The sequence below is a fragment of the Cynocephalus volans genome, chromosome 5 (genome assembly GCF_027409185.1).
Source record: "Cynocephalus volans isolate mCynVol1 chromosome 5, mCynVol1.pri, whole genome shotgun sequence".
Taxonomy (NCBI): Eukaryota; Metazoa; Chordata; class Mammalia; order Dermoptera; family Cynocephalidae; genus Cynocephalus; species Cynocephalus volans.
The window spans coordinates 37,681,786-37,694,013 of record NC_084464.1 but is presented as its reverse complement, the minus strand read 5'-3'; the positions used below and the strand labels follow the sequence as shown (position 1 = coordinate 37,694,013).

At 39.7% G+C, this 12,228-nt stretch overlaps 1 protein-coding gene across 1 annotated transcript; it reads left to right on the top strand.

Annotated features, from left to right (window-relative positions):
- The first annotated feature begins 531 nt into the window (after positions 1–531).
- On the top strand, positions 532–10,917 carry SLC17A2 (solute carrier family 17 member 2). The gene is made up of 11 exons (XM_063097899.1): positions 532–559; positions 1,951–2,162; positions 4,507–4,740; positions 4,827–4,914; positions 5,971–6,057; positions 7,503–7,621; positions 7,737–7,898; positions 8,405–8,537; positions 8,626–8,773; positions 9,554–9,644; positions 10,783–10,917. Exons 1-11 carry the CDS (start codon positions 532–534, stop codon positions 10,915–10,917), a joined length of 1,437 nt encoding a protein of 478 aa, XP_062953969.1.
- Positions 10,918–12,228: the final 1,311 nt, after the last annotated feature.

The following is a 12,228-nucleotide window of genomic DNA, read 5'->3' as shown; positions in this document are numbered from 1 at the left end:
TGTACAGAGGTGACAGAAACATGGTCAAAATGAAAGAAAAGACTGCTCTGGAACCTTTCTCCTCAGCTCTTGAGCTTAACTGTCCTGTCTTATGACCTGCTACAAGTCATGACACTCCTTTCCTTTGCATGGCTCTCTGTGCTTTGATAAAGTACTTGCAATTTTCTCATTTAATTTTTACAGCACTGCTCACAAAGGAGACATTATTATTGGACAGTTGAGGAAATGGGTGGTTAGAGAATTTAAAATGACCTCCCCTCAGCATCAGTAAAAGTCTGCCAGATTTTCTTATAAAAATCTAGTCTCCCCAAAGCATAGCAGTAGTGTACTGTAGAATGTAAATCATATAGATGTGTTGAGTTAAAACTTCTACTGATGCTAAGCGGAGGCAACATTAACAGGAGAAGATTATTTGTGTGTCACGTTTTGGATTATGTTCTCTCCATAGATAAAAGGCTGCCGTGGTAAAAGAGATTCAGGGCAGAGGGAAACTCCACCACGAGGTGTGGTACCATTTCCCAGAGAAGCTCAATGGACGAGAAGCCAACCACCAGGAAAGGTAAAGCCACCACTCCTGTTTGCAGGCTACGTGATGGAAGAGTCAAAGCCTCTAGTGTTTCAATACATCCCTGCTCACCTGTCCTCCCTTTTCCATATGCAGCCCCTTGTAAACACCCCCAGAGTAATACTAGAGCCAGGTCCAGCCCCTGATCCCGCTACTTTTTCCTTAGGGAGCTCCACAGAGTTAACTATCAGAAATTAAGTCAAATGATAGATAAATCTTGGGATCTAGGGAATGGAATGAGTCTTGAAAAAGTTTTTTTAAGCAACTCTAACCCCAAAAGTATGAATCCCTACTATCATATCCTTGCCACGTGGCTGGCTATTTCCCGTGAGCTTAGAAAACTCTGGTAATATGGAAATAATTCTTTTGCAGGCAACTAGTCCTATCCCTAAGCCTATTTGGCAGTTCCTTAAAAAATTATTTCTTCCACTATATTTTTATACGTTTCTTCACAGGTTCTCTCTTTGTTTCCCATTAGTCCCCATTCTTCAAATATGCAGGAAAAAAATCTAATCCAGTCTGGCCAGTTAGCTCAGTTGCTTACAGCAAGGTGTTATAACATCAAGGTCAAGTGTTCAGATCACTGTACTGGCCAGCCACCAAAAAAAAAGAAGAAAAAAATCTAATCCATCGTTCACATGGAAATCCTTTCAATATTGGCCCATTGCTCCTCACTGTGGGGATTTTTTTTTTTTTTAATGTGTTGTCCTTGCAATATATTGAATACTCCTCCAGCACCATATCACCTACAGACTTAGTAAAAATGGTTCTACATTTTATTTATTTATTTATTTTAAGCTAAATTTTTGTGAAAGTAGGGCCTACTGATGCACAGCAAAAATGTTTCCAAGTAGATATTACACTAAGGAGTTGGTGGAAATGCTCACTTAAAGTACTATCTCTCAGGTATTTTTAAGAAGAAACTTCAGATGTGCAATAGCTTAATGCAGAGACAGCTCTCTGTGTATGAACGAACTCTTAAGCTTTGTGATAAATAAATGTGCATCACAGATGAGACCACTGACTTGCAGCCCAGAGACTTGGGTTTTGGGACTGGCTCTGCTACCCTTTTCCTCATTCCCTATGTTTTGGTGCAATATGATATAAATGCCTTACGTTTAGGTTTTTCTTTATCATCTGCTTCCCACACCTCGGAAAGACCATATTTACTTTTCCTGACTGTAAGATCCCAGATTCATTGTCTTGACACCAACCAAATAATTTGATAAAGGAAGGCTGTGGTTGGGTTATTTTGATGAAAAAAAGACAGTGAGACTGAATGATATTATCTGGAGTTCTTTCAGATTTAGCTGTGGGAGAAATGGTGAGAAGAGCATCTCAGTCGTGATGCTCATTGCATACTCTTTGTTGCCTGCATATTCCAGGCCCTGATTTCTGCTCATTACGCTGTGGGCTGGCCCTCATCATGCACTTCTCAAATTTCACCATGATAACCCAGCGTGTGAGTCTGAGCATTGCCATCATCGCCATGGTGAACAGCACTCAGCAGCATGGTCCCTCTAATGCCTCCACAGAGGGGCCTCTTTCAGACACCCTCAGTAACCCCAACAGATCCCTCAAGGAATTTAATGCAAAGGTAAGTGTGAAGGAGAATGAAGTTCTTGGTTGAGAGGGAATAACAAACCCAGGTTGGATGTTCATTCTGTAGAGTATAGAAGTATGAATTCTTCAATGACAAACTAAAAAGGACTGGAATCAATTTTCTTAGAGACATTGTTTCCTCAGTAATAAAAAATATTTCATTGAGATGATTATGATTACAAGGTGGAGGAACAATAGGAAAAAGTGGAATGAAAAACTAGATTCTACCTAGGCTCATTCTTTTTGGTTACCCAATTCTATTCATGTCTTTGAATGTTTCATTGCTTTTTTTTTTTTTTGTACATATTTCACATTTTATTTACATTTGAAGATTAACTTTAATCTCAAAATCACATAGCCATACACTTAATTCCTCTTTGTTGACTTCACTTAAACTTAATGCATGGTTTGTTAAACAAAGATTATAAACAAATATTTACCATGTCTATTCCATGTGGCACACAGAAAATAGCTTTTAAAAGAAATTCATCCACTACCCCCAATATTTTGTCATTATAATAAGCCAGTTTTGCCATCTATTTAAAATATATTTCAGTATTGCTTCCTGCTTATACATGTGTGGTTCTTTGAATTCTCCTTTGAACCAATTGTAACATCTTACTGGTTCCCTCATTAATCAGTGAGTTAAATAAAATCTTTGTCACACTTTAAATTTATATTTGTATGAGAATCATGGTTATACCCTGTTTTAAAAGTTATCTTCTAAGCAATTTATCATGTATTATACATTTCTAATGTCATCCTATAATTCATAACTTATGATTTTATTACATGGACCCAAAGTATTTATGATGAATAAATAAATTCATTACCTCCAGTCTTTCTTCCGTCACCCATTCTACACATTCACACTCCTGTGTTCAAGAATCCAGGACACCTTTTTTTTTTTTTTTTTAAAAAAAAAGATAACCGGTAAGGGAATCTCAACCCTTGGCTTGGTGTTGTCAGCACCACGCTCAGCCAGTGAGCTAACCGGCCATCCCTATATAGGATCCGAACCCGTGGCCTTGGTGTTATCAGCACCGCACTCTACCGAGTGAGCCACGGGCCATCCGCAGGACACCTTCAAGTTGCCAAACGTGCCATGCTCTCTCAACATGCTGTGCTCCTCCAGAATCTGGTCCTACTTCTCAACACACTCACATCTGCTCTCAGTGGCCCAGGGAAAGTCTTTGCTCTGAGCAAGCCAAAGTCCCTGTTAGTTTCTGATCATTTGGTATCCTTCCAAATGCTGCACTTCCACATTTGCTGTTTTCAACAATGCGAATGAATTTTCCTCTTTCTCTCTACACAAATCAAGTCATTCTTCAAAGTATGGCTCAAGTACTGCTCCTTCTCTGGGACCGTCCCAAATTGTTCTTCTTTCTTCTCAAAGCCCCTATTTTACTTACGTTCATCTCCATATCTTAATTCTGACATGAATCATATACCTTGCAATATTTATAGTTATTTTAAGTGGATAAAATACTTCATATTTTATGTTCTTTGGTGCTATGCTTTAATTTATAGCATAATGCCATATATCTTGGGGACTACTAAAAATTATTTATTGAATTATATCAGAATAATGTGATCTTATTTATGTGCAATACTGTATGTATTTTAGAAAGTCAGTTCTGCCAGGGCAGACCATAATTCCCAAACTTGATTTTTTTTTTTTTTAATTATGGACTGATTTTGGTAAGAGTTCAGTAGAGTTGTATTTTCCTATTTTTTGAAATGAGAGTCAACATGTTACCCAACTTTTACTAGAGGCAAAACAGTTAAAGAAAGCTCTTTCACAGATGAAATCTCTCTCAATGGCTTCTTCCATTTTCCTCTTCCTTTCATCCACCTATGTATTCATTTTCTTTTATATTTTTATTTATTTTTACTTATTTCTTTTATTGATTATACATATTTAAGGAACACAGAGCTGTCAGCACCTGTGCCCAAGATGTGGTGATCAGACCAATACGATCAGCATCATTTTCTTTCTTTCTTTGTTTTTTTTTTTTAAAAAAGATGACCGGCAAGGGATCCCAACCCTCGACTTGGTGTTGTCAGCACCACACTCTCCCAAGTGAGCCACGGGCCAGCCCAGCATCATTTTCTTTATCTCTTTTCTTCTTCATTTCCTCTGTTTTTCTCTGTCTCTAAGAGAAGCAAATTAGGGATGTAATTGTTTTGTTGTTTAGAAAAGGTAGAATGTTTAAGGTAGGTAAAGGAGAAAAACTAAAATAGATATTTTATAGTAGTGTCTCCCCAACCCCAAGCAACTCTGTAGATTTTCATAAAAGAACTTCTTAGTAAAGAGTTTTCCTGTTTCTTTTTTCCAGACCTCTGTGTATCAGTGGAGCTCAGAGACTCAGGGTATCATCTTCAGCTCCATCAACTACGGGATAATACTGACTCTAATCCCAAGTGGATACTTAGCAGGAATATTTAGAGCTAAACAGATACTTGGTGCTGGTTTGCTGATCTCTTCCCTTCTCACCCTCTTTACGCCACTGGCTGCTGACTTCGGAGTGATTTTGGTCATTGTGATTCGGACAGTCCAGGGCATGGCCCAGGTATCCAGATACTTTCTCATTCTGAGCAGGATACAGATTCCCAGATTCTACAAAAGAGCAAAGGTCTTAATGATTTTTTATTTCAGGGAATGGCATGGACAGGTCAGTTTACAATTTGGGCAAAATGGGCTCCTCCACTTGAACGAAGCAAGCTCACCAGCATCGCAGGGTCAGGTAAGGGTACATACCAAATCAGAGATTTATAATCTGTTCCATCTTGTCTTTCCTTCTATAAATCAGGTGGTTTGGGGAAGAGGGGAAAAAGTGGTACTGAAACATTCAGCCATATAAGACAGTTACATGACAGATAAGAAAGATACGTCTGTGCCGTAAAGACACTGAGGGTCAGAAGTAGAAAAGACTGTGTGGACTAGGGTAGTAAGAAAAGCCTAGTAGGAAAACATTTAGAGTATTAAGACTTGCATAAATGAAAAAAGATCAAGTAAACTGTATAAACACCATTTTAGCAAAGATGGTGAAGTGAGAATTAAGACTAACAGAACTCAGAGTGGGAAGGAGAGAAATCAGCCTGGAAAATAGAGTTTAAAGTGTCCACATTGTTCTGAGGTCTTCACTATTTTGAGCTAATCTTCACAACATCCCTCTGATATAAGTACTATTTTTAATTCTCATTTTACAGAAAGGAGAGTTCAGGTATGTAGAGATTAAGTAAATTGCTCAAATACGAATAGCCAGCAGGTGGTAAAACTGAGATTTGAGCCCAGGAGGTTTGTTCCCGTACGCATTCATTTTCTGTTGCTCATAACAAAATACCTAAAACTGGATATTTTATAAGAAAATGAAATTTATATTTTGTAGTTTCAGAGGCTGGGAAGTTCAAGGTGGAGGGACAACATCTGGTGAGGGCCTTCTTCTTGGTGGGGACTCTCTGCAGAGTCTACCAACCTCATATTGCATCATGACAAAATGTAATTATAATTGTAAGAACATACTGCTGGTCTGTGATTGCAGAGAGACAAACTAAGAGATAGAGATTTGGTGACATTGGTGTTGAGGAGGCATTGAAAAGTCACGGGGCATATCACTATCATTTATTAATTCTAATTACTTTATATGACTTTATTGGGGGACATTTGTGAGCAGGAAGAAATACTCTTATCACCCATCAATTCTAAGTCTGCCACCTCACCGTTGGGACAATGTCCAGGGAGGCCATGTGGTCTCAGCCTTTGCTATTTTCATAAGTGTTCTTCATCCTCTTCTCCTCAGGGGCAGCGTTCGGGTCCTTCATCATCCTCTGTGTAGGGGGACTAATCTCGCAGGCCTTGGGCTGGCCTTTTGTCTTCTACATCTTTGGTGAGTCACTATCTCTTAAATTCCGACACCTTCATTTCCCAGGCATTCGTTTTGATGCCTGCATCACCCACATTCTATTTATATGAGAGAAAATGCCCGTACATCATGAAATGGAAGATGACACAGAATGCTGAGAATTGGTACTTTACTTGAGTTTATACAATTTGACTTGACAACTTCCTGGTGGTTTGGGGAAGCCACATGCACAGGGCAGAGGAGATGATTGTTCACATGGCGCCAAGTTCTGGGAAATCAGTAGTGAAGACTTACCCTTCTGCCCATGCTGCTTTTGCAGAATCTTTACCACCACATCTGAAATGCCCAGTCTAGTCACTGCATGCAATTAAGATGTCAAAGTTGGTGAAGTATACCTTCAATGTGTCTTTACATTTTGTTATTATTTCTGTCCAGGATGCCTTTAACCTATTCTCAACCAAGTGAATCTTACAAAGCTCAATTCAAATGTTCCCTTCCCCATAGAATCTTCCAGGATTTTCCCCATCAGATTCAGCCACTATGATACTTACTGATATTTCCTCTCTAGGTTATGTTGGTGTATGGTTATTTATTTCTCCTCATCTCCGCACTAGACTATGAAATGCTTGTGGCAAGGAATCCATTATATAATGTTTCTATCATTTTGGTGTCATCATAGTGCCTGACTTTTAGCTTTAAAATAAAAAATGGATGAATCCAGTTATTGGGGGGAATTTAAAGAACATTAGTCCCCCAAATCTTTTAATATAGAATCTTCTTCAAATGACAAATTCCAGTAATGAGGCAAGTTTCTACAGATTGTTCTGTCATTATAGCCAAATGGTGTCATTAAATATCGTTCTGGCTTGGCTGGCTTTCTCATTAATGATGCAAATCCCAGTCATTTTGGTTTGCATGTGCTAACCAGATATTGTCAAGAAATATTTCTTCTGGTGGTCTATAATGAATGTGTCATTTAAATACAAATAATAGTGTCTCTTGCAAATGTGTTGGAAATTTTTCCTTGCCACACTGATTTCATGACAGGTTGCTTCATGTATATATTATTACTCTACTCTTCGTCTTCAGTCCTGACTATTCAGATCTTCCAAAACAAAACAATCACGTGTATTTTAAGAAGTTGCTGCTAAAAACACATAACACTAACCACTGGAGTCCTAAGAGTAATTAATCAGCTATGCAATAATATGTGTATGCTCATGCTACCTCCAGAGAGCTCTGACATTGGCAAGTGGTGACTATATTTGAGAGGTGGTATCTGGAAAGCTTTAACGGAAGAAAGAGGTTTGTAAAAGGATCGAAGGGAAGAAATGGGAAAATTTAAGTTTTTATGGTAGAATAACCATGAATTGACATGTGTGTGTTGGGTGCAGCATGCTACTTCAGAGGAAACCTCCTTCTCCAATATACAAATCTACCTGAAAACTAATTTTGTCCCTGCTTCTCAGGCGGCATTGGCTGTGTCTGCTGTCTCCTGTGGTTCACAGTGATTTATGATGACCCCATACATCACCCATGCATAAGTGTCAGGGAAAGGGAACACATCGTGTCCTCACTGGCTCAACAGGTACATGCCCCCTTCTCTCTGTGGACCTGCAGAGATCTGCAAGGCAGGCGTGGGCCTCCTGGGAGAGGTGCCCTCTGGCCTGATCTAATAATGTTGATTAGATATTTCTTTTCAGTCCAGTTCTCCCAGACGATCTGTCCCCATAAAGGCTATGGTCAGATGCCTACCACTTTGGGCCATTTTCACAGGGTTCTTCAGCCATTTCTGGTTATGCACCATAATCATAACGTACCTACCAACGTACATCAGCACAGTGCTCCATGTTAACCTCAGAGATGTGAGTATACTTCTTATAGTTCTACGAAAGTGACAACACTGGCAATCAGGAGAAATACTTCTATGCTGCCTATTACATTCCTGCTGTGCACATAACCATTCATTTCATGCTCACAATGACCTTGAGAGAGGCACTGTAATGATTCCCATCTCACAGATGTGGAAATGGGACACACAGAGGTGAGATAACTTGCCTTGGGCTAGACAGCTACTAAGTAGTAGAGCTGCTGCAGCATCTGTGTTCTTACCACCATATCACACTGCCATGCCAGCTGATTCTAAAGTTTCTCTTAGAAGTTAGTATTGCTTTTGTCTGGAGACCCATGTGATGCAGGTGCTGGCTCTCTTTCCTGAGACAGCGTTCTTCTGATGTGGAAAAGGTTGCCAACTTTCCTCAAACAACACAGAATGTTAGGGGGGAGTGGCTAATGGTTGTTCTGTTTAAATAATACATTTTGGTGCTATATGTACCTCTGTAATGACTCTATATAAATTTTCTTCCTTCAGAGTGGAGTTCTGTCCTCCCTGCCTTTTATTGCTGCCTCAAGCTGTACGATTCTAGGAGGTCAGTTGGCAGATTTCCTTCTGTCCAGGAATCTTCTCAGGTTGATCGTTGTGCGAAAGCTCTTTTCGTCCCTCGGTAAGGATAAGCATGTCGGTTCTGTTAACTAATCCCTTTTCTGCACATGGTCTAAGAGGGTTCCTGACCACATGTCCTGATTGCCCAGGGCTTCTCCTCCCATCGCTGTGTGCTGTGGCCCTGCCCTTCGTGGCTTCCAGTTACATAGCAACCATTATTTTGCTGATACTTATTCCTGGGACCAGCAACCTGTGTGACTCAGGGTTTATCATCAACACCTTAGATATTGCCCCCAGGTAAGAGCTTTACCTGTTTTTTACCCTCCTCCAGACCCCTGTAGAGGTGTTAAACCTTAGTCATCACTGTGCAGCTCCTTCATGTTATTGACATACACTAAACGATGGCAGAATGACAAATAACTAGAAACATCAGTATGTGGCTACAACATAATGTGGCATTTTTAGAACAACGGTTTCCAAACTTGCCTTGTAATCATTCAGATAAAAAGCACCACAAGCTTCTCCATCAAAGACTGTGTGTTCTGGGAAAAGCCCATACACATGCATTCTGGAAAAGTTTCCAGGAGGTTGACCATATTAGCTACCACATATGTGTGTACTCGCCATGAGCCAACCCCTGTGCTAAGGACTTCTCATGTATCAACACATCTAATCCTTATAGTATATTAGGTAGGCCCTATTGTTTTCCCCATTTTATAGGGGAGGACTGAGGCACAAGAAGGTTAAGTGGAATGCCTATGGTCATGCAAGGGCCGAGGCAAGATTTGGACCCAGGCAGTTTGGCTTCAGAGTCTGTGTCCTGTCATTGTGCAACTGCCTCCTACACTGAGCAGCCAGGGTGGGGAAACTGGCTCCCAGAGAGACTAAATTGCACCCTAGTTATTGATTCAGTGGAAAGGTTTTTTCAGGGCTGGCAAATAGATATTGCCCTTGATGTCTTTAGGTGAACAAAAAACTGCTAGACAAAATGACTTTGCCATTAGAACCAAGCTGTATTAAAATCGAGTTGCTGCAGAAGATATAGGTGGCTTTCTGAATGAAATCATCTCCCCACAGATATGCAAGTTTCCTCATGGGAATCTCAAGGGGATTTGGGCTTATCGCAGGAATCGTCTCTTCCACTGCCACCGGATTCCTTATCAGTCAGGTTGGGCCAGTTTATTGAACATCTGCAAGTGGCGGGTATTGTTTTAGATGTTGGAGATATACACTGTGCTCTCAAGGACTGTATGGTCTGATGGGGAAACAAGCATGGATGTCAACACAATTACTCTCTTCTCGGGAGCCAGACTCTGGTAGGTCAGGTTTCCCAGGGAAAGAAAAATATAAGCTGAATTTCTCAAAATGAATAGATGTTAGATGGGTGAAAATGAGCTGTTTGGGTGCAGAAGACAACATGTATGACTTCTTAGAGGTACAGAAGCATGACAGAGTTCTTAGTTATGAGCAGAGTGAATGATACATGCCAAGGAAGATAAGAGATGAAGACAGGCAGTCAGAAGAAAAAGATTATAAAGACTTTGTTCAGATTAATACAAATTTTTTAAAAAAATCACAAAAGGAAAGCACAAATTGTCCCAAGGCCAGTTTAAAGAGAGGTGAAATCATGCTGAAAAGAGAGTGGCTGTAGGACATTGCAGGGAGTGTGGGCTGTGAGGTTGCTCCGTGAGTACAAACGTGGGTTGGTGGGGAGGCAGGAAGGCAGAACCAGGCTGAGATGGAAGGAACGACAAGAGCCAACTTACAGAGAAAAGTTTGGTTTTGTTTTTAATACATCTCTATGTGATCTGGTTTCTGGGTTATATTTTGACCATATTGGTAGGAATCCACTGTAACTATAATTCTAGAAATGAACTATGACTTACTAAGGCTTGGTGAGCAGGGCCGCCCAGACAGACCAAATATGACTCGTCTTGTATTGAGATGTCCGTCTAAGGGGTTGTTGTGACTGATGTCAACAGCCAAAAGCAAAACAAAGCATGAAGAACACAAACATGAGCTCTTAAAGATGCCATTTTAGGCATAATTTTAAGTGAGTAATTCTATATTTTCCTCAGTGTTGAAATCCAAATTTTCAGAACAACGTTAGTGTAGTTGAATTCACTTTTTGTTTAAAGAAGTATTTATCCCAAGAGTCATTTTGTTAGAGTCATTTCGTTTCCAACAGTTTCATAAACCTGCTTTGACGACTTAAGATGTTAAGTGGCTGTTGTGTATCATTCCCTGTATTCTTTGTGATCGGAGTTGCCTGAGATTAATAGCTATGCTGTGTCTTTTGTGTCCAGGATTCTGAATCCGGATGGAGGAATGTCTTTTTCCTGTCTGCTGCTGTCAACATGTTTGGCCTGGTCTTTTACCTCATGTTTGGACAAGCAGAAATCCAGGACTGGGCCAAAGAAAGTACCATCACCCACCTCTGAGGATACACAGTTGCAAATTTAAACATAGTATACTGACCATTAACTTTTCAACTTTTTTTTACTTATTGCCATTCTTTCTTCACATTCTTAACTATAGGCTCAGCAGTTGTCAATTCCAGCTGTGTGTTAGATTCTCCAGGGGATTCTCTAAAACATACTGGTGGCTGGGCTACTCCAGAGATTCCTAATAAATTGGTTCAGGAGGAAGCCCAGATTCCACTAATTTTCAGATTCCCCAGAAGTTTCTGATGTGCAGCCAGTCTTAACAATTGCTACACAAATTTCAAAAGTCAATTCCTGGTATCTTTGCATTTTCCTCTTTGGAAAATACTCGATGAATAAAAATCTACATGAAAATAATCACCAATAAGTACCTTCATGGAGGTGGTTATGGACACAGAGAAGATCTGCTGAGATGTACAGCCATATATTATAGAGCTCAGCACATAACAGAGTTTTAAAGCTGCAATCCACAGAATTAACATTTTTATTGTTTGTTATACATTGTGAAACATGGATGCTTATTTATGTGGTTAAATTCTATTAAAATTCACACACTAAAATTAAATAGACTATTTTCAAATTATTTAGATTAGGATTATTTCTATGAGGCAAAACAGATACTCACTTATCCTAGCTAAATTCCAGGAGAACGATGACCAGAAAATGACGAGGAAAAGATGAAATGAATGAAGTTAACCAGAAGTCAGGGAGAGAGATGACAGAATTGGAAAGCTTGTACCATGGGAAGAACGGATGTGAGGGGAGGCGATATTGGCACTTCCAGAAGGAACACTGAAATAGTTTAGACCACTTAATAAAAATTGGAAGGAGATAACAGGGCACTTTCAAGTAAAATGACAATGTATATAGAGGAGAAAATACTGAAAGTGTAACAAGATGGAACAAGGAATAGAAAGATATCATGTACAAGAATAGTTCCTTCTGAGGGTAGATCATTTGACTGTTTTCACATTTTCTTTATTTCCCCAAGATTCTCAAATAGGTATCAACAACCCTAAAGAGAATTGATTCTGGCTCCTAACACCTAAAACACATCTTCTAGGTTGTCTCCACACACAGAGCTGAATCTGGTTCTAACACAACTTTTCTAGAAAAGAAGTTCCCACTATATTTAGAATCCCATTAGAACCACAAGGACTAGAACCTTGGGCTAATTTAGCAAGTAAAGAAAAGCTCCGAATGCAAACCAACAGGTATTTTTGAGCAGGTGTTAAGGAAAACATAGTGTCAGGCCCTGAAGGTGATTCTAAAATGAGAACACTTTGGTACTGCCTTCTGGGTATTCAC